The 21735-nt window shown below is 42.5% G+C and overlaps 1 protein-coding gene across 1 annotated transcript; it reads left to right on the plus strand.

Moving 5' to 3' along the window:
• Positions 1-2118: 2118 nt before the first annotated feature.
• ifi44b (interferon induced protein 44b) lies at positions 2119-20721 on the plus strand. Its single transcript, XM_052127261.1, has 8 exons — positions 2119-2157; positions 2648-2733; positions 2835-2871; positions 16832-17036; positions 17420-17572; positions 18051-18222; positions 18451-18551; positions 19671-20721. The coding sequence occupies exons 2-8, from the start codon at positions 2691-2693 to the stop codon at positions 19842-19844; spliced, it is 885 nt and encodes a 294-aa protein (XP_051983221.1). The 5' UTR covers positions 2119-2157; positions 2648-2690; the 3' UTR covers positions 19845-20721.
• The last annotated feature ends 1014 nt before the right edge of the window (positions 20722-21735 follow it).

Genomic DNA, 21735 nt, shown 5'->3' on the forward strand with positions numbered 1-21735 from the left:
TGGGGCATATGGGGATTCCTTCTGGTTACCCTGACGAGGGGAACAAGGTGATGTTTGCCAACCTGGGAACGGGCCAAGCCTGGCCGGGCCTCTTTTCTCTCTATGTTTCTCGCTTAGAGCAATCACGGCCGGGGCCCTTACATGCTTCAAGGGAAGGGGGTCTTACCCAGTTTCCTATTCTTTCAGGGGGAAAAGACCCTGCGGAGACCACACCTGCCCGAAAGGGGAGGTAAGCGTGGTAAATACGTCACATGGGCTCTTTAGGCAACATGTGGAAATTGGCCCAGTGGTAGATCCAGCCTCAAGGAGGGGGGAGTTGCTACAACACGGTAGGGTAGCCGGGGACTGCCTAAGGAAAACGTGGGTCCACTTTTGTAAGGGGACCGTACCGTGGAAAATACACACAGGGGGAGTCCGCGTAGGAGTCTTTGACCTGTGGAGCACCTATTCCAGTACAGGGTGGATTAAGTACCCGCAGTGGATTGGGTCGGCGAGTTCCTCCGCTGAACTGCAGAACCACAAGGGCTAGGGAGGAATCATCCAGGGATCCGAGAGATGGGGTCTCCTGGGAGAAACAGGCGCACGGTTTTACCTCAGCTGAGGGAAAGGGCGATTCACCCAGCCAGTTCGTCAGCGTGTTACCGAGTTGTATGGGCTCGGACCTGAGAGAACACAGGACGATACTGACTCAACCCGGAGATTGTAAAATCCCGCGAAGGTATTAGGTGTTGCCCCACCCGCTGCTCTACAAATGTCTGCCAGAGAGGTGCCCCTGGCCAGTGCCCACAAGGACGCAACACTTCTGGTTGAGTGCGCTCAAACCAGCAAGGGGGGGGGGGGCACGGCCTGGGTGTGATAAGCCAATGAAATGGCATCGACAACCCAGTGGGCGAACCTCTGTTTGGAGACAGCGTTCCCTTTCTGCTGTCCCCCAAAGCAGACATGGAGCTGCTCAGAACGTGTAGAGCTCCGCGTGCGGTCCAAATAGGTACGCAAAGCACGTACCAGACACAGCAACGAAAGGGCTGGGTCTGCCTCCTCCCGGGGCAGCGCTTGCAGGCTCACTACCTGATCTCTGAAGGGCGTGATAGGAACCTTGGACACGTAGCCTGGCCGCGGTCTTAGGATCACATGTGTCTGCGGGACCGAACTCCAGGCAAGAGAACGCTTGCAGGTCCCCGACCCTCTTGATGGAGGCGAGCGCGATCAGCAGGGCCATTTTGAGAGAGAGGGCCCTGAGTCTAGCTAAATCTTGCGGCTCGAATGGGGGTCTCTGGAGGCCCGTGAGGACCACTGAGAGATCCCAGGAGGGGAACAGGCTTGGCCGGGAGGGATTTAACTTCCGGGCGCCTTTTAGGAACCTGATAATTAAGTCGTGCTTACCCAGTGGTGAGCCGCAATGGCGGCGACATACACCTTAAGGGTGGAAGGGGACAGCCTCCCCTCCAACCTCTCCTGTAAAAATAAAAGCACTGACCTAACTGCGCACCTCTATGGGTCTTCAGCCCGGGAAGAACACCAATTTGCGAACAGGTGCCTGGTGGAAGGGGCTCTGGCTTGGTTAATCGTGTCTACAACAACAGGTGGTAGACCGGCTAGATTTTCCACGCCCCGTCCAAGGGCCAGACGTGGAGGTTCCAGAGGTCTGGAAAATGTTGTACGAGATTAAGACAGTATGAGGGTGAGTAAATTATGAGAAAACTATTTTGCACTAGACCATCGTGGATACATGGAGGTGGGCTTCTTTTACTCAGGTCAGTGTACTGAGGCCCTTGATAGACCCTTGATGAGTCCCTTAATGGCCCCTGGGGGCCCTTTGACAGTATACATCTTCTTGGGTCTTGACTGACCCACCTCATATCTTTGGGTTTTAACTTTATATACAGGTTTAATAAACTTCTGTTCACATACAGATCTTTCTTATCCATTGCCCATCTCGTTTCACAGAGAAGAAAGTTCATGAATTTATTTCCAGCACTGTATACATTCATTTAGAGTGAACACTTTTGAACTTGAGCTTAATGGAAAAATCCACCTGTCAGACCTGTTGGACCTGTGTAAATAAACAAATATTTACCGCAAGAGAAAAGCAGAACAGGTGTGATCAAACTGAAAGTATTGTCAGTTGCAGTACTAAAAACAGCAGCTGATTTACAGGTAAGAAAATCCACTGTTACTTCTTTAAAATACTGTATGTAAAATCAAATCAATGATGCACTTTAAGTTTAAGATGCATTTGATCTTATTGAAATCCTTTATAATTTTAATAAAAAAAATGTAAAAACTTATTCTTTATGAACCTTTTATAAATATGTATTATTATTATTATTATTTTGTACATTGACTGTGAATGACAACTTAATATTTTATATACTATAAGGAATTGCTCAATATTTATTTTTCTTTAGAGTTTTTTTCTTTTTCAGTAGCTGCGGTGTTAAATATGGTATGGCATAATAGATTTGAAAAATGACATTTGTTTTGCTAACTGCTGAAAAATAAATAAAAATGTAATGGAATTTATTCATTTTAAGTAATTTATATGACATTATAATATACAGGCAGGTTAATAAACATTACACTAGAAGTCTGCATTTTATTAGCATTTGTTGATTTTATATTTGTTTGATATTTCATTTGATTACAGTTCCTTATATTTTATCCTGATTACACCAAATTCACACTGGAAAATGTTTAGTCAGATTTGGCAACAAAAAGATATTTTACTCCAAGGTAAGTGAGAGTGTACTTCAATAAAAGCAAATCATTATGTCACATTTTTACATTTAGAAACATTTCAAAATTTTTTGCTAACATACATTTTGGTTGAACAGGGCAATTTGATAAACCATGGAGGTCAGTGGACTGGAGGTAAGTTCTAGATTTCATGTACCAGTACAAAAGGGCTTTTTATTATTTTATTATATGGGTCAATGACATGACATGTATTTTTTGTGTCCAAATTCATTATTTTCCTAAAAAGAATTTGAATAAATACTTGTCATATATCAAATGGATCTACAATATCTCCTTTATAAGAAACCCTTTTCATTTTATTGAAATTCAATAGATTTTTTGAGTTTTGGTGTTTGAAAGACCAAAAATGTCAGGTGGTGCGACCGTCCGAACGTACAAGCAGAGAACAAAACTGAGATATAAATGTTCATTTTCTCAATAAAATTCTTAATCAAATATTTTGGCATGATTTTATGTTAAATTCCTTATAAATGAGGGGAAATAGTGTATCGGACCTATTTCAAAACTATTCTATTACTTAAAAAACTTTTGTCCGAAAAATTGACTTCTACTAATGTCAGGGAGGGCGACCGACTTAAAAATGCAATTTTATGCAACGTTCCTTTAAGAAAACCATGTGACGGCATTTGACATCACACAGAAGACTCCAGAGGACCCCTCTGATGCAGTAACAAGATTAGTCACCCACCCATAAATATTAGATAATTTGACATTTTTGAGTAATGATGAGGTTGATTCAACTTATCATGTCAGGTGGTATGACCCCTGGAAAACTTTGAAAATGTGTTGTTATTATAAAAATGTGTATTTGATTTAAAAAATGTATGTATAACCTTGAGCACATGGTCAAATATTTGTATAGGCGTCCAAGTTAATGCCTGTTAGATTCTAATTGAGTTTGAAATGTCAGGTGGTGCGACCAATATGTCAGATGTCGCGACCAGAGTTACAGTTAAACCAACTAAAAAAGGCATGTTAATTCATGTTTTTGAATATATTAAATACATTTTAATAAATATATAAAGCTTTTAAGTTGTTTAAAGGTGCAATCTACATATGTATATATATATTTTTTTATTTTATTATGGTATGTGTGACAATTTAAAGAGCACATTGTCCATCTTCAAGTCCTATTCTTCAAGAATATAGGACCGTATAATCAACATTGATACTAAAACAATTGCATCTTTAAATTTATCTATTTTCATTTGTTTTTGTAGATGCAAAACATTGAGAATGAAAATATACTTATGCTTTCTCTATGAAGAATGCTTTCTATTTTTTGTCTGTATATAGTTACAATAAGTGAAGGTAGTGAAATATAAAACTATGACATACTCTCTGCAGAAATGCAATGTACAACTGAGTTATAAATTCACAAAAACTGCAGAAAATACTGATATGGTCCTTTCAAACCCTTTATAAACAGCTTGAAACACATCAGAATCAGAGTAAGAAAAAGCTTTATTGCCAAGACGTTTTTTACGCATACAAGGAATTTGTTGTGGTGTTGTAGGTGCATTCACACAGTCTCTAAATATATGAACAAGAATAAAAATATAAGCAATATAAATATAAATATGTCCACGCAGTATCAATTAAAAGTAAGTATAAAATAAAAAGAGCAGAGTAGTGCAGTGAAATGTGAGCCAGAGGTGGAGTGTGGAGAGTGTCAGGGTGGGTACCGGGCATTGTTGATAAGGCAAGTGGCGGATGGGAAGAAACTGTTCTTGTGGCGTGAGGTTTTTGTCCTGATGGACCTCAGCCTTCTGCCAGAGGGGAGTGATTCAAAGAGATTGTGGCCAGGGTGGGAGAGATCAGCCACAATCTTTCCAGCACGCTTCAGGGTCCTGGAGTGGCGGCAGATTGCAGCCAATCACCTTCTTTGCAGACCGGATGACACGCTGCAGTCTGCCCTTGTCCTTGGCAGTAGTAGCAACGTACCAGATTGTGATGGAGGAAGTGAGGATGGACTCGATGATGGCTGTGTAGAAGTGCACCATCATTGACTTTGGCAGGTTGAATTTCTTCAGCTGCCGCAGGATGTACATCCTCTGTTGTGCTTTCTTGATGAGGGCGCTGATGTTCAGCTTCCACTTGAGGTCCTGGGAGATGATATTTCCCAGGAAGCAGAAAGACTCCACAGTGTCAATTGTGGAGTCGCAGAGGGTGATGGGGGCAGGTGCAGGTGAGGCTGAGTTCTTCCTGAAGTCCACAACCATCTCCACTGTCTTTAGACCGTTGAGCTCTAGGTTGTTTTGGTTGCACCAGGTCACCAGGTGGTCAACCTCCCACCTGTAAGCGGACTCGTCACCATCAGAGATGAGTCCGATGAGGGAGGTGTCATCCGCAAACTTCAGAAGCTTGACGGACTGGTGACTGGAGGTGCAACTGTTAGTGTACAGGGAGAAGAGCAGAGGAGAAAGAACGCAGCCCTGAGGGGATCCAGTGCTAATGGACTGTGAGTCGGAGACATGTTTCCCCAGCCTCACATGCTGCTTTCTGTCAGACAGGAAGTCAGTGATCCACCTGCAGGTGGAGTCAGGCACACTTAGCTGGGAGAGCTTCTCCTGGAGCAGAGCCGGGATGATGGTGTTAAAGGCAGAGCTGACATCAACAAACAGAATCCTGGCGTAGGTTCCTGCGGAGTCCAGGTGCTGGAGGATGTAGTTGAGGGCCAAGTTGACTGCATCGTCTACAGACCTGTTGGCTCTGTATGCAAACTGCAGGGGGTCCAGGAGGGGGTCGGTGATGACTTTGAGGTGAGAAAGCACAAGGCGCTCAAAGGACTTCATCACCACAGAGGTCAGGGCGACGGGTCTGAAGTCGTTATGTCCTGTGGTCCTTGACTTCTTGGGAACAGGGATGATAGTTGAAGACTTGAAGCAGGCCGGCACGTGACATGTCTCCAGTGAGGTGTTGAAAATGTCTGTGAACACTGGAGACAGCTGATCAGCGCAGTGCTTCAAGCTGGATGGGGAGACATTACCTACAACTGGGTTGTTGTAACCCACCAAAAAATGATCACTACCCATAAGATGTGTTAGACAATCAACCCATAGAGTTGGGTTGGTTGTACAACCCAACATGTTAGGTTAAAATAACCCACGTTGGGTTTGTCCATATTTGACCCAGCCATGGGTTGCAAAACAACCCAAATTAGGTTATTTTCAACCCAACATTTTTTAGTGTATATGTATTACCAAGTTTTGTTTTTTGTATTGACATTTTATAAAAGATGTTCTCGTTTTTTAAATGTGTTCCCGGAGATGTTTTAAATTTCTAGATTTATAGAAGCGATGATCAAATGTTATCATAACATGCAGTATTGTTTTGCACTTTCTTGTTAATGAAATTTAATTATATGATTGAGATACAGTATAAATTGGTCAGAGGATTAAAATAAAAAAGCCAATTGAAACCTGACTAAAATTCATTGACATATCTTTCTTTTTATTTTGTGAATATCAATCATTATTGATCACAATGTCAGGTGGTGCGACCGGTCATGGTCAGGTGGTGCAACCAGCAAATTTACATTTAAATGTATCAATTCCCACTGCAATTGCAAAATTAAGTAAGAAATATAACTGTAAACCTTTATATAATGTATACAAATCATTTTTACAGTTAAAAACAAAACATAAAAAGTCCTTATGGAAAAATGGGTGTTTGAACACACAGAAAAGCAGCCGTTTATATGATTTGGAATAAAAGGGCAATAAATAAAGAAATAGAAATTGAATTTACCATGTGATATGCATTTTAGACACTACAATGATTCATATTTACAAGTCTCAGTAGTGCTAAGTACATTAAATGTATATTGTTTTAAATTAATATATGGTCGCACCACCTGACATTTTCTGGGTGGTAAAATCAGAAATCTTGTTTAATAATGAATTAATGCTGCCTAAAATGCTGTAAAACTAATATGAATCAACACCATACATTTTTTTGGACATAAAAATGCATTTTAAAACTGTTTTGCTTAAAATATTTTTTTTTTCATCTTGAAAATCTTATTTGTCATTGACCCACATATATATTTGTATTAATATATTAAAAGGGGAGAATGGTACAGCACCAAATGAGGAAACGTCATGGTAACTTTCATAACCTCCGTTCCCTGATGGAGGGAACAAGACGTTGTGTCGATGAAGTGACACTAGGGGTCACTCTTGGGAGCCTGAGACACCTTAATGGGAATTGGCGAGTGGTATTTGCATGCCACTCCCCCGCACATATGGGTATAAAGGTGCTGGGACCAGTCAGTTTACCAACAGGGAAATTATCTAGTGGAAGATATACGTTGCATGGGGTTACCTATGGGGAACCAGCACATGCAGAGCACCTACCCCAGTACAGGGCTTAGTTAGCACATGTACTGAGCTGGCAGTGAGCTTCTCCGCAAACCCGTCTGCCACAGGGCTAGGAGGAAGTCATCCAGGGAAAACATCTCTTGAACACTACTGGGAGTCAACAGCGCACATCTTCAGCTCAGTGGAGGTGAAAGGCACTATGCCCAAGTGATAAACCTGGCCAACTATCCCGGACTTACCTGTTCGTTCCTGCTAAGACACGGGACGAAACCAGCTGAACCCAGAGATTATAGAACCTCGCAAAAGTGTTGGGTGTTGCCCAGCCCGCTGCTCTGCAAATGAGGCACCACTGGTCAGGGCCCAGGAGGCCGCCACACTCCAGGTAGAATGGGCTCGTAGCCCTGCGGGAGGCGGCACATGCTGGGCGTGGTATGCCATAGCTATGGTGTCAATGATTCATTGGGCGATCCTCTGCTTGGAGACAGCGCTTCCTTTCCGCTGTCCAACAAAACAGACAAAGAGCTGCTCAGAGACTCTAAAGCTCTGCATGCGATCCAAATAGATGCTTTAAGCGCGCACCGGACACGGCAACGTCCAGGCTGGGTCTGCCTCATCCTGGGGCAGTGCTTGCAGGTTCACCTCCTGATCCCTGAATGGGGTCGTGGGAACCTTGGGCACATAGCCCGGTCGGGGTCTTAGGATCACGTGAGAGTAGCCTGGACCAAATTCCAGGCACGTTTCGCTGACAGAGAACGCTTGCAGGTCACCTACCCTCTTGATGGAAGTGAGCGCAGTCAGGAGGGCAGTCTTTAAAGAGAGTGCCTTAATCTCAGCTGACTCCAAGGGCTCAAAGGAGGCTTCCCGTAGACCCCAGTCGTGCTTCCCTAAGGACTTACCATCCACTGTGGTGTGCTGCTATAGCGGCAACATACACCTTCGGGGGGGGCAGCCATCTCAGTGGGTCTACACATTTGGAAGAACATCATTTAGCAAACAGATGCCTCTTCAAGGCATAAATGCGCCTTGTAGAGGGGGTCCTAGCCTGAGTGATTGTGTCTACCATGTCCTGTCCAGGGGCCAGAGGTCCAGATGGTGCCCCGTCCCTGAGGAAGAAGGTCCTTCCTCAGGGGAATTTGCCGGGGGCTGACACGAGGAGCGTGAGGTCTGTTAACCAAGTCTGGGTGGGCCAATAGGGTGCTACTAGGATGGCCTGCTCCTCGTCCTCCCTGACCTTCACAGTTTCTGCGCAAGTAGGCTCACTGGGGAAAACGCATATTGCTTGCGTAGTGCAGAGGGCCCGCTGTGTGCCAGCGCTTCTATACCGAGGGGTGCCTCGGTCAGGGCGTACCAAAACGGGCAGTGGGAGGATTCTGGGAGAGCGAACAGGTCTACCTGCGCCTGCCCGAATCGACTCCAAATAAGCTGGACCACCTGAGGGTGGAGTCTCCACTCTCCCCTTTGGGTAACCAGTCGTGGCAGGACGTCTGCTGTGGTGTTGAGGTCTCCCTGAATGTGAGTGGCTCACTGCAACTTGAGGTGCTGATGACTCCAGAGGATGAGGCGGCTGGGAGTTGTCACATACAACGGGGAGCGTAAGCCATCTTGATGGTTGATATATGTCACCTTGCCATGTTGTCTGTCTGAACCAACATGTGCTTGCCCTGGATCAACGGCCGGAACCTCCACAGGGTGAGCAGTATTGTCAACAACTCGAGGTAGTTGACGTGCCAATGTAGCCGCGGACCCGTCCAGGAGCCGGTGGCTGCGTACCCGTTGCATACAGTGCCCCAGACCATTTTGGAGGCACGACGCACCTGGAGACCTACTCACAACCCACAGGGGGACACCTTCCTGTAGAAATGTGAGGTTGGTCCAAGGGCTGACGAGGTGGCAACAGACTGGCGTGATGGCCACGCGATGTGTCCCGTGGTGACATGCCCATCTCTGGACTCGAGTCTAGAGCCAGTGCTGAAGTGGTCTCATATACATCAACCCGAGCGGTGTGGCCATCGCTGAGGACGCCATATGCCCCAGGAGCCTCTGAAACGGTTTCAGTGGAACCACTGTTTTCTGTCTGAATGCCTTCAAACAGGTCAGCACCGACTGTTCACGCCTGTTCATGAGGCACGCCGTCATCGAGACTGAGTCCAACTCCAAGCCGGGAAAAGAGATGCTCCGAACCAGGAGGGGCTTGCTCTTTTCCTCATTGACCCAAAGCCCTAGGTACGTGAGCACCAGGTCCCTATGCACACACAAAACATCCCGAGAGTGAGCTAGGATTAGCCAGTCATCGAGATCGGAAGCCCGATTCCCTTAATGGGGCAAAAGCTGCCTCTGCGTCCTTCGTGATGACATGAGGGGGTAGGAACAGGCCGAAAGGGAGGACCTTATACTGGTATGCACGACCCTCGAGCGCAAGCGGCAGGAAGGGTTTGCCTCGAGGTGGAAATGAGACGTAGACGTACACGTCCTTCAGGTCTACCGCCGCGAACCAATCTTGATGTCGGATGCTCGTTAGAATGCGTTTTTGCATCAGCATCTTGAACGGGAGTCTGTGTAGAGTAAACTTGCTTTTTTTATTATTGGGGTGTTATCACACAATGTAAAATTGCCAACCTTTTGGCCACATAATCGCAATGTCGGTAGCAGGTTTGGCAACATTGAGACAACGTTCTGTTTTTTGCTGGGATTTTGCTGTCTTTTGATAGTCGTACACCTGTAGCACAAATGCTAGTTTTGAAAATTGTTTATGAACTGGGTTGCGAACAGACATTTCTGTGACAGTCAAACACCTGCTAATGGGTGCATTGCCGTTTTGTTTCCTTAAATGTCATCTTCCCAGCATCTGGCAATGGAAGGCATTTTTGGTTGGAGCTCGGAGCTATCATGTAAGAATATCCCACTTCCAATTTGAATGGAACACAGCATTAGAAGAGAGTAAATAATAGAGCACAACAGTGCCTGTCCACTTTTTCAGCCGTCAGGGTTCCGGAAGTATTTTCCCCATTCATTCATAAAACAGTTGTGAGCAATGAACCATGAGGTGAATCACAACATCACAAACTTGGTTTTGAAGCAATTTGAAAATCAGACATAAAGAAAAAGGTACAAGGCTGTTTACTGTACTTATGGTTTTTCCTGAGGGCAAAAACTACAATCCCATGAAGCATTGTGAATAATATCATTGAATAAAAAATTATGGGAATATTCTTTATAAAACTATTGATTTTAGGTTGTTGATTATAGGTATAGAATTATAGCATATACCATTGTTGGAAACCTCATAGCTCATGGTAGGTTTGTTTTTAAAATGTTATAAGTTATTGTTGAAAAACAATTTGTCTATGGGATGAATGAATGGGATTTTTACTCCTGGAACCAGACTGTTGCACTCTATAAACTTGGAATTATCCTGCATTCAAGTGTAACTGGGAAGCTTGTACCACCGAGTTGGGCATTCCCTCCATCAGTACAATAGTAACTTAGATGTTCCCTGTCTGTCGCTCACTCGACGTTGTGTCAAATGAAGCGACACTAGGGGTCCCTATTCAATCACGCCATGCACTGAATCGTGTACGTGCACTGCTGACACAGGTGCGTCAGTCTGCACGTACCCTTCTCCAACGGCCTATAAAAATTTTAAACTTTTTAGCTTCCTGGCATCCCGAATTGGGGGAACAAGCGACGTGCCAAGCACGGGAGCAGGCCGCGCCAGCCGCGTCTTTTCTCTCTCTATGTTTTTCGCATGGGACTGTTTATCGGACAGACAACAAGGCAATGGTGACATATACCAATGGGGCCATTTAACGCTATAACATGCATCGGGGAAGGTGTTCTTTTCCAACTCTTATTCTTTCAGGGGGAAAAGACCCCACAGAGACCACATCCTGGTTAAATGTAGTGAATACGTCACATGGGTTTTCAGGCCAAATATGGAAGTGGCGCGGTGGTAGATCCTACCTAGCAAGGGAGGAGTTGCTTCAACACAGTGACTGGGGGGCAGAGGGGACTGCCCAAGGGAGACGCAGGTCCACCGGCAGGGGATTAATCGCAGAAAATACACACAGGGGGATTAATCCGTGAAGGCCAAACCTGTGGAGCACCTATTCCAGTACAAAGTAGTTAGTACCCGTAGTGGGTCTGGTCGGGAATTTCTCTGCTGAATTCACGAGCCAGAGGGCTAGGGAGGAAGGACATCCAGGGAGCGTGAGCTTTGTGGACTCACCTGGGAGAAAGAGTGCATCTGATCGCCTCAGTGGAGGGGAAGGACACTATGTGCAAGCGAAACACCCTGGCAGTCATTCCGTATTCCCGAGTTCTGCGTGCTCGGACCTGAGAGAATAAGGGACAAAACCGACTCCACCCTGAGATTGTAGAATCTCGTAAAGGTATTGGGTGTTACCCAGCCTGCCGCTCTGCAGATGTCTGCTAGGGTGGTGCTGTTGGCGAGTGCCCACAAGGATGCCACACTTCTCGTCGAGTGTGCTCGACCCCACAAGGCCTGGGTCTCATAGGCCAAAGCGATGGCGCCGACGACCCAGTGGGCTAGCCTCTGTTTGTAGACAGTGTTCCCTTTCCGCTGTCCACCAAAGCAGACAAAGAGCTGCTCAGAACATCTAAAGCTCTGCGTGCTGTCCAAATAGGTACGCAAAGCATGCACCAGACACAGCAATGAAAAGGCTGGGTCTGCCTCCTCCCAGGGCAGCGCTTGCATGTTCACTACTTGGTCCCTGAAGGGGGTCGTAGGAACCTTGGGCACATAGCCCGGTCAAGGTCTTATGACGACATGGGCGTCTGCCGGACCAAATTCCAGGCAAGTGTCGCTGACAGAGAACTCTTGCAGGTCCCCAACCCTCTTGATGGAAGCAAGCGCGATCAGGAGGGCCATCTTCAAGGAGAGAGCTCTGAGCTTGACTGATTCAAGCTGTTCGAAGGGGGGTCTTTGGAGGCCTGAGAGGACCACGGACAGATCCCATGAGGGGAACAGGCATGGCCTGAGAGGGTTCAGCCTCTGGGCACCTCTAAGGGACCTGGTGATCAGATCGTGCTTCCCTAAGGACTTACCATCCACTGCGCCTTGGTGAGCCGATATAGCGGCTTCATAAACCTTCAAGGAAGAAACCTCCAGCAGAAATGAGAGCACTGACCCGACTGCGCATCTCTGCGGGTCTTCAGATTGGGAAGAACACCGATCCCTGAACAAATGGCACTTCAGGGCGTAAAGCTGCATGGCAGAGGGAGCTTGGCTTGGTTGATCGTGTCTATGACAGCAGGTGATAGGCCACTTAGATCTTCCGCATCCCGTCCAGGGGCCAGATGTGGAGGTTCCAGAGGTCTGGGCATGGATGCCAGAGAGTTCCCCGTCCCTGAGAAAGAAGGTCCTTCCTCAGGGGAATTTGCCAGGGAGGTGCTGTCGCGAGGAGCATGAGATCCGAGAACCAAGTCCGAGTGGGCCAGTAAGGAGCCACTAAGGTGACTTGTTCCTCGTTCTCCCTGGTCTTGCACAGCACCAGTGCAAGAAGTTTCACTGTGTGCCAACGCGTCTGTCCCAAGAGGGGCTTCTGTCAGGGAGTACCTGATCGGGCAGTGAGTGTTGTCACTGTCTCTACCGCTGCAAACCAATCTAGCTGTCCAACGCAGGTTAGAATCTGTCTCTGCGTGAGCATTTTGAACGGGAGTTTGTGCAAAGCCTGGTTGAGAACTCGCAACTCCAGTATTGGTCACAACCCACCACCTTTCTTGGGTACGATGAAGTAAGGGCTGTAGATACCGTTCTTCATCTCGGCTGGAGGGACAGGCTCTATCACATCTTTGAGAAGCAGAGTCGTGAAAAGCGCTGGCTTTTTTGCCTCATATGGAGGTGGAGCGAATACCGCTGAAACAAGGCGGGAGTCTGGCAAATTAAATCACGTAGCCAAGTCGGATGGTCCTGGTCAACCAACGTGACAGGTTGGACAGCAAAAGCCATGCGTCCAGACTCTAGACACTGGACACTAGAGGGATGACGTCCAGGGTGGGGCTTCGGGGCGGGGGGAGCAGGTAATAGCGCAACGGGAGGCAAAAGCACGTCCTGAGGCTTGGGTGCTGAGAAAAGACTCAAAGCACTTGCCTTGCTCCGCGCACCCGGTAGGGGCGGGTTAGAGACTGAGGAAGAGGTCCTGGAAAGGCATCTTCGGAACTCGTCAGCACTGGCCTGCCGGGGCTCGGCAGTCGCAGGTCCGGAGGCGAGGTGACTGCATCCGGGGAACTGGGACAGTAGGATTTTGGAGCCGGGTCGCCATGAGAATGGAACATGCTGCCTTGGTGACCCAGGAAGTGGGGAAATCGCTCTTTTATTAACAATGTGGGTACCGCAGCCCCAACAGAAAATAAGGAAAACATGGATTTTCCTCCTGTCCCTCCTCCGGGGGACGGAGTGGTCTTAGTACCAGCTCCGGAGCAAACGTCTGACTCCCTGGGTCTTCCATCTCAGGAGTGCTTAGGAGCCTTCCGGGTCCTAGAGGAAGTCCTGGAAATAAAACTCTTTTAGGAGGAAAACACTCTTTCAGACAGAAGCGCCCAGGGGCGTGGACTGTACAGCGTGCAGAGAGAGAGAACGCCGCTGGAAATGTGCCTTAGATCCAACAGCAGTGTTCTGCCACAGAGGTGAGTGGAACAGTAGTGAGACTCAGCTTGCTGATGAACAACCGCTCGGCTCCGAAGAAAAAATCTGACTGATAGACGCACGCCTGCTTCCCTTTATACCCCTATGTCCGGGGGCAGGACATGCAAATTCTGTCTGCCAATTTCTCATTGGCCTTTTCAGAGGTATGCAAGGCTCCCAAGGAAGATACCCCTTGTGTCACTTCATTCAAAATTATGTTGAGTGAGTGACAGAATCACCCTGAAAATGACCATCACATTACACAAAAAAGCCCACGTTAGAATTAGAGCAAAACTTACCTCAGCGTGCTGCCTTAAGTTAGAGCTGTGACTTTAATCTTGAAATATCAGCTTGTCTTGGTGTTAAAAGAAGGCATTGCATGACGAAACTATACTTTTTTCACTGTGTAGAGCGAAGAAAGTGTTTCACTTTGAAAAGTTTGATGCTGCTGCATTGATGACTTGAGTAACAGTCTGTGACACCGGCTCAGAGCTGTGAACTTCCGCTCTTGTAAAAGTCCCATTCAATAATCTCTCAATAAATAACACATTAATTCAAATTAAACCCAGTAATGTAACGACAGTAACGCCACACATTTTAAAGAAGTAAAAATTTTAAATCATTTGAAATTTACTTGAGTGAGAGTAAAAAGTACCCACTTTTAAACCTACTCTAAAAGTAAAATTTTCCCCAAAATGTTACTCAAGTAAATGTAATGCGTTACTACCCACCTCTGGTTCTGTTTTTTCATACAAAAGGGTTTCAAAAATTCTACGATCAGTGTTGCAAAATGTATTACTGTATTTCACGGGTCGGGAACCTTTTTTCACTGAGGAGACAATTTTTTTTATTTTTGGTTGATACATTTTTTCGAAAGAGCCATAGCATAAACTAATAATTTACTAACTCTAATTGTCACATTTATGTGTTTTGTTCTTGTTTTCATGTCTTTTATTTTCAAGTTTAGTTCCTGTTCACGAAAATAAAAACACGAAAAACTTGAAAAAGCAATTAAATAGTGAATTGAAGTGATCAAAATGTTATATATTACCACCTCCCGGAATCCAGACATTTACCATCTCCAACGGCCCCATTTGCCATCACGCAAGTATCTGTCAGCGACAACAGGTGAAAAATTACTAATAGCCTACAAATTAAGAACTAAAGACAGTTATAAATGTAAAGATAATAATAAAAATAGTTATAATAAATAAGCCTAATAAATTCCGTGTGTTCCCAAAAAAATGCTGCCAAATGTGTGTTCTTATAAAATGTGTTTGTGTTGCGTTTTGGTAATACAGTTGATGCTGCCTAAAGAAAAGAAAATAAAACAAAATTTTAGGTTCAAGGTGTCATGTATTATTTTATGATTTAATTACTTAGATGGTAATTTAATTACCATCTTTGTTTCTTTTTAATACAATATATATATATATATATATATATATATATATATATATATATATATGTATTATATATAACAGAGTTGTGTTCACAATGCTTAAGAGCGAACTGCTCCGTCGAAATAAAGCGAGAGTCACAGCACCTTCTGAGATGATCGGAGATCATTTGCAGCATTCTCATAGACTACATTATTCTCACAAAAAGATTTCAGACGATTGAAACAGAAAAATAGGAGTGATAACTCTTTTGTGTTCCATGATACAGGGTTCTGCTGCACTCCTCAGAACAAACGGTGAATCAGACACTGCCTGCTTTTCTGTTGTCTGTTTTTATATAATACAAATATAATAAAATGTGTTTTTCAAGCACGTGTTATTGTGACTAACAGCATTTTTGTCATGTGTCACTCCGAGACGTCTTACAGGTCACCCAACTGTTGCGGGTAGATGAGCAAAATTACTTATGCATGAAATACCTGCATTTGGACTGCAAGTAGCTCGCCAAATAGATTGAGCCTCGTCGCATGTGGTGGGTGCTATTTCACACCCTGGGCGCACATAAAAAATAAATAACATTCATAAAATCGCTTGTAGAAAATGCTCTTAACAGTTAAGATCAGTATTGGGAAATGAGGCCCAATCAGCAAAATTACCTGCCACTGTGCATGAAAAATCCGCATTTGGCAGATGTTCATTTAAAATTTTGTTCACTAGGAGTAGACTCTCGACAAATTCGGGAGAAAGGAAATCAATACAGTATCTACGACTTCAAGCTTTGCAATCACACCCACACTTTCTGTAGGAAAATTATATCTAGAAAGTTTTAAACGATCATGTGTCGGTGAAAGGTGACACACCCGGAGAGCCACTTGATTTTTAACAAAGAGCCACTTGTGGCTTGCGAGCCATAGGTTCCTGACCCCTGCTGTATATAAAGGCTTTTTGAGTGACTAGATTTGTGAATAAAACATTTTTCTAAAATTATTTATGGATTCAGGACATATTTTTTTCTTTTTCTTAAGTAAATGGGTTTTCTACACAAAGTAAAATATCACATGGTTCTAAGCTTATGGTTCACACTAGACCGTCTCATTCTTGCGCTGAATGCTGAGGAGGATTCTAGCCTACAGCCTCTGACGGACTGTTCTAGGAAGGACACAGCTTACTAGCCTTCCGTTTGACAAGCACACTCTTGAAGTACGTTCAACGGCCAGCACATGAGCAGACGATGTGCATAGACCGCGTGCGCGAGTCAAGAATATGTAGGCGGCGTGCGGTAAAAACACCGGGCTGTGCTGATGTCGCAATTTGCGTCACAAATATTGTGCGCGGAGGGATCCGCAGAGCGCATGCCGGAAATAGACTTTGGCCTTTATGCCAGTGAAAATTACTGTTTAAAACAACATGTGCATAACTATTAACTTAATTAATTATTAATACTTTTTATGAGTTTATTGTTTCATAACAAGGTGAGACTCACCTTTAAATAGAACAGAGTATACAGGAGTGTACAGACGAGTGGGCGTAAGTATAGTCTACCTCTATACATTGTAATGTTTAAATCTTGACTTTCCATTTGTACCTTTCTGTGTATAAAATTAATTTACGGTTCAGATGAGATTGCAAAATGTTGCATATTCTTTAAAAACCATGCTCTTGGTGGTCCTATGGACAATTTGATCAGTTTTTACTTATCTAACTCTTAGTGATGGTGAGAAGCAAACCCTGTTGAGAAAACTACATGATTTCGAGACTGGAAACCCAGAAGTCAGCAGTCTCAGAATTCTTTTGCATGGACCAGTCGGTGCTGGGAAATCAAGTTTCATCAATTCTGTGGATAGTTCTCTGCGTGGGCGCACTACTACCAGAGCCCTTGCAGACTCAGCAGTTGGAACAAGTTTTACTCTGGCGGTAAAAATAAATGCTCTTCTACATTTATTTATTAAAATACGTAACCATTCCCAATAAAGCAATTAGCCATGAGATTCTATGCATTGGAGTGATTTTTACATGCATAAGGGGTTATGTCAGACATGATACAAAGCATGAAACATTTAAAAATATAAATAAAACCAAATAAGGATGGTTTCATCACAACAATCCACACTACAGGATCAGATGTATTAGTAATGTAGATTTGGTAAACCATTTTAAACAGTTCAGCTGAATTTATTTATTTTTATTTTATTACTTTATATTTGTTTGTTTTTTAGCAAGACCTCTTTAAAGTTCAAAACAGTTTTTAAACAGATATTTTCTTATTCATTAGTGTTTGTGTGGGTTTTCTTTTGCAGTACAAAGAGTACAAACTGAAGAAGGAAAGGACTGGCTCTTTCTTTCCTTTTATGTTTGCTGACCTCAGGGGTTTTGAAGAGGATTGTGGACTTGGAATAAAGACAACTGATGTCATTAAAACTTTAAATGGTCGCGTCAAGAATGGTTACGTCGTAAGTTCATCAATTAACTGAAATAAATCTGATTCAAATGAAACATGATCCCAGTTAAAAAGTCATACATTAATATTACAATAATATAAAAATATCTTTCAAATTAAAGGAAAACATTTCAGACACAGACTTGATTTTTAATTGAAGCTTTGCATCAAAAATCTGTAATTTGGAAGTAAAGAATTAAAACTATTTTATACAGTGTTTGGGTGCAATTTAGTTTTTTTTTTTGTTTGTTTGTTTTTTCAGTTATTCACTACTGTAAAAAAAAAATTACTAGACTGAAATTTTTGTATTATATATATATAACTAAAATAATGCAGAGCCACCATAACTTTGTTTGAAATATGTTTAAATCTAACCAGCAGAATTTATTTTATGTGCAAAAGTTTAGAATACAGACAATATTCATATATTTCAAAATTTTGCTTCAGTGCTCTTATTTCAAGATGTAATATGTTTTGTGCTTCTGTCCCAGTTTAACCCTAATACACACATCACTAAAGATGACACCCTGTACAACAAGGACCCCAGTCTGAGTGACAAGGTTCATTGTCTGGTGGGTATTTTCCCCACTGACAAAATATCTCTAATAGGAGAGAATACCATAAGAAAAATGAGAGAAATTCGGGAGGATGCACAAAAATTGGGTAGTTTGTTTCACTTCAGTTAAGATATACATGGATATGACAATGGCTTTGACTAAATACTGCATATACTGTATGAGTAGGATACATGAGTTCAACAGTGAGAATATTTTTTTCCCATAATCTCCTTTTTGACCGTGTAAACTTTCTTATGTTATGAAAATATATGAGTACATGATGTATAAGTTAGTTCATCAGTGAGAATATTGCTTATCATTTATTGTACTACAGGCATTCCTCAAGTCATAATCATGACCAAGGTGGATGCAGCATGTCCACTGGTTAAAGAAGATCTTCAGAATATCTACAAAAGCAAGACAATTAAAGAGAAGGTGTGTCTATTAATTAAATATACGGGAGACCGCAGCTGGTTGTCAAACTTTTTACTTCAGTGAATATTTCTCAGGGTAGGTTTATTTTTGAAAGGGAGATGTTGTCAGTCTATGTAGTGTAAGTTGTCACAATGAACCTGCCATTAATTAAGCACAAGTAACAACCTTCTGAGATAAAACTGTGACAACATGCCCCAACATAACTTTCATCTTCCTTCATAGTATATTTGAATCTTGCTTGAATGTTTGCCAGTGTGGTTTGATTATGTTCGCTTGTTTACCCAAGAGCTGTATCAGAAATATGATGATAGTAAAATTAAATGTCTTCTAATTTAAGAGGGTTTTGAACTAGGTGTTTGAAACCATCACACAAAACACAACCTTTGCTAGGTGAAAACAGTGCAATTGGAGTAAAGATCTTATTGTTAGAGAGACATAGCTTTTGTGACAACTTCCTCTTGGGACTACTACAAAACACAACCTTTGCTAGGTGAAAACAGTGCAATTGGAGTAAAGATCTTATTGTTACAGAGACATAGCTTTTGTGACAACTTCCTCTTGGGACTACTACAAAACACAACCTTTGCTAGGTGAAAACAGTGCAATTGGAGTAAAGATCTTATTGTTGCAGAGACATAGCTTTTGTGACAACTTCCTCTTGGGACTACTAGCCCTGGTCTCCATATGGCTAAGGTTTTGACTATAAATAATATTAGATGATTGTGGCAGGGCAGAGGGTGGGGCCGGGTCGTGATCATACACACCCGGTCCCTTATCAGGCAGATCAAGCCTCCGAGAGGGATAAAGGCCGACTGCGGAGGATTGTGCCAGAGAGAGAGAGATAGTTTACGGACATGTCCGTCAAGTGTGTTTGTTTCAGTGCAAAGCAGTCAATGGAAAGGAGGAGGTGAGAACCGGCTTGTCAATATAAGTAATATTTTAATAATAAACTGAAACAAACACACATGACGGACATGTCCGTAAACTATCTCTCTCTCATGTTGTGTTTCATGTTGGGTTCCTTTCGTTCACTTTAGCAGATGTGCATTATTTGGAATGACAGATTTAACAAATAGGTTTTTATTATACTGTAAGAACAGGGTTTTTTTGCCTTCACAGATGGAGCTGTGCTCTGTCAAACTTGGCATTCCTGTGAATTGCATCTACCCTGTAAAGAACTATCATGAGGAGGACGCCACCAACACCAGTATGGATATTCTGATTTTAAAGGCATTGCAACATGTTGTTAACTTTGCCAATGACTATGTGGAGTACATGGTAGTTGATAAATAAATGGCCAGATAAATGTGTAACATGCTGATTTCTGAGATACTGGCCACCTGCACAGTGTTTCCCTGCCTTTAGTCTGATACTATATAGGAAAGGAGAAGGACAACAGAAGAGCAAGTGCAATCAAAACCGAAAGTAACTGCTATACAGTCACTTAGTTACAGTAAAAGATAAATAAGGTGTTTCTTAGAAACTGAGAGCAAAATCATCACACACTTTACGAATGCATGTAGGACTCCTGATCTCTAAAAAGTAATTGAATAAAAAAATAAAGCTAAAAATAAAAACTTGGATGTAATGATGTAATATATGCATGTTTCAAGGCTAATAAAATTATATTTTCATTTACAATATATATATATTGTGTACATGTACTGTTTTATGTTTCAAAATGCTTTTGAATAACAGTGTGAAAAACACTATGCTGTTGTAAAGTACAGTAGTTAGAGTAATAACAGGAAGGAAAAAAATATATGAACAAATATGACAACTATTGCAAAGACCTTGTTTTAACATTGCTACAATTCTGTGATTGAAGATGTGCAGGATTTTGTCCATTCTTTGCTAATTTATATTGTTGATGTACTATTATGGCAGGGTGGGTTTAGAAAATAAAAAATATATTGAAACTGAAAGTGAAAATAACCTTTAGCTAAAAACAAAACTGTTCTGCATTAACTTTCTAAATCATAATTCATCTTTCATTTTATTCCTGTGATCAGAATGTAGCTGGTTCAGTTATCAATTTTAAGACTTTTAAATAATCTCAGAGAGTACTTAGTGGCACAATCAATAAATCAATAATTTATGTGTAGATTTATTTGACTTACATATCTCTGTTTGAATATGTATATTGTATATATTGCATGTGTATGTAAAACGTAACAATGAAAATATGAATTAAATACAATAATGCAAATAAAGTAAATGATAAAGTGATCAGTACAATTCTGTTCAATTTGTATAGAGCTTTCACACAATACATATCATTTCAAAACAGCACTAGGAATTGCCTTAAACCCCAAGTGAGTGAGCCAAACGCAACAAGGCAAAAAGAAAACACTCCCTAAGGTTAAAGAATTAATTCACCCGAAAATGATCATTCTCTTATGATTTACTCACATTTAAGCCATCCTAGATGTGCATGTCTTTTCTTCTTCAACAGAATCAAAATTAAGATATTTATAAGCACATTTCAGCTCTGTTTGTCCATACAATTAAAGCAAATGGGTGCCATGACGCTGCTGGCTGTTTGACGGTCCAAAAGACATATTTAGGCAGCATAAAAGTTATCCACATGACTCCAGTCGATCAATGAATGTCTTCTGAAGCAAATCAATACCTCCTTGTTTTCTCGTTATTAGTTTATTAGTTTCACCTGCCCTGATTTAACCTGTTGATTTCTCTCCCAATTTCAGTCTCCTCGTGTTTGCTGTCCATACATTTTATAATTTATGGCCGTTATAAAAGGAAATATTCAATATCTCCCACAAATTACTTTATTTTCTGTTTCCACCTTTTCCATGAATACGTAAGTGTTCCATAACAGACACCTGTTTTCAGTTTCCAGTCTCCACTATCAGTGTTTTTTCTCACATCAGCATCTATTCTTAGCAGATAAAGTGATCTTTAGCATGTTAACTGTGTAAAAATCTTAAAAAAAATTATGTGGCTCCATAGTATTTTTTGACAGTGCCTGACACGTCAAAGTTTAAGATGTGGGTGCATGACATTAGGCTATGAACTGAGGTAAGTTACGTTGATGACATAAACAAGTTATTATGAAAGTCAACAACTGCACAAGTAATTTTTACTCCAACTAAAACTTAAAATGATTGCTGTTCTCTGTCAGGATCAATATTGGTAGTTCCCTCTCTGTCACTAGCTCGAAGTT

This window comes from Xyrauchen texanus, chromosome 5 (genome assembly GCF_025860055.1).
Source record: "Xyrauchen texanus isolate HMW12.3.18 chromosome 5, RBS_HiC_50CHRs, whole genome shotgun sequence".
In the NCBI taxonomy this organism is placed as follows: domain Eukaryota; kingdom Metazoa; phylum Chordata; class Actinopteri; order Cypriniformes; family Catostomidae; genus Xyrauchen; species Xyrauchen texanus.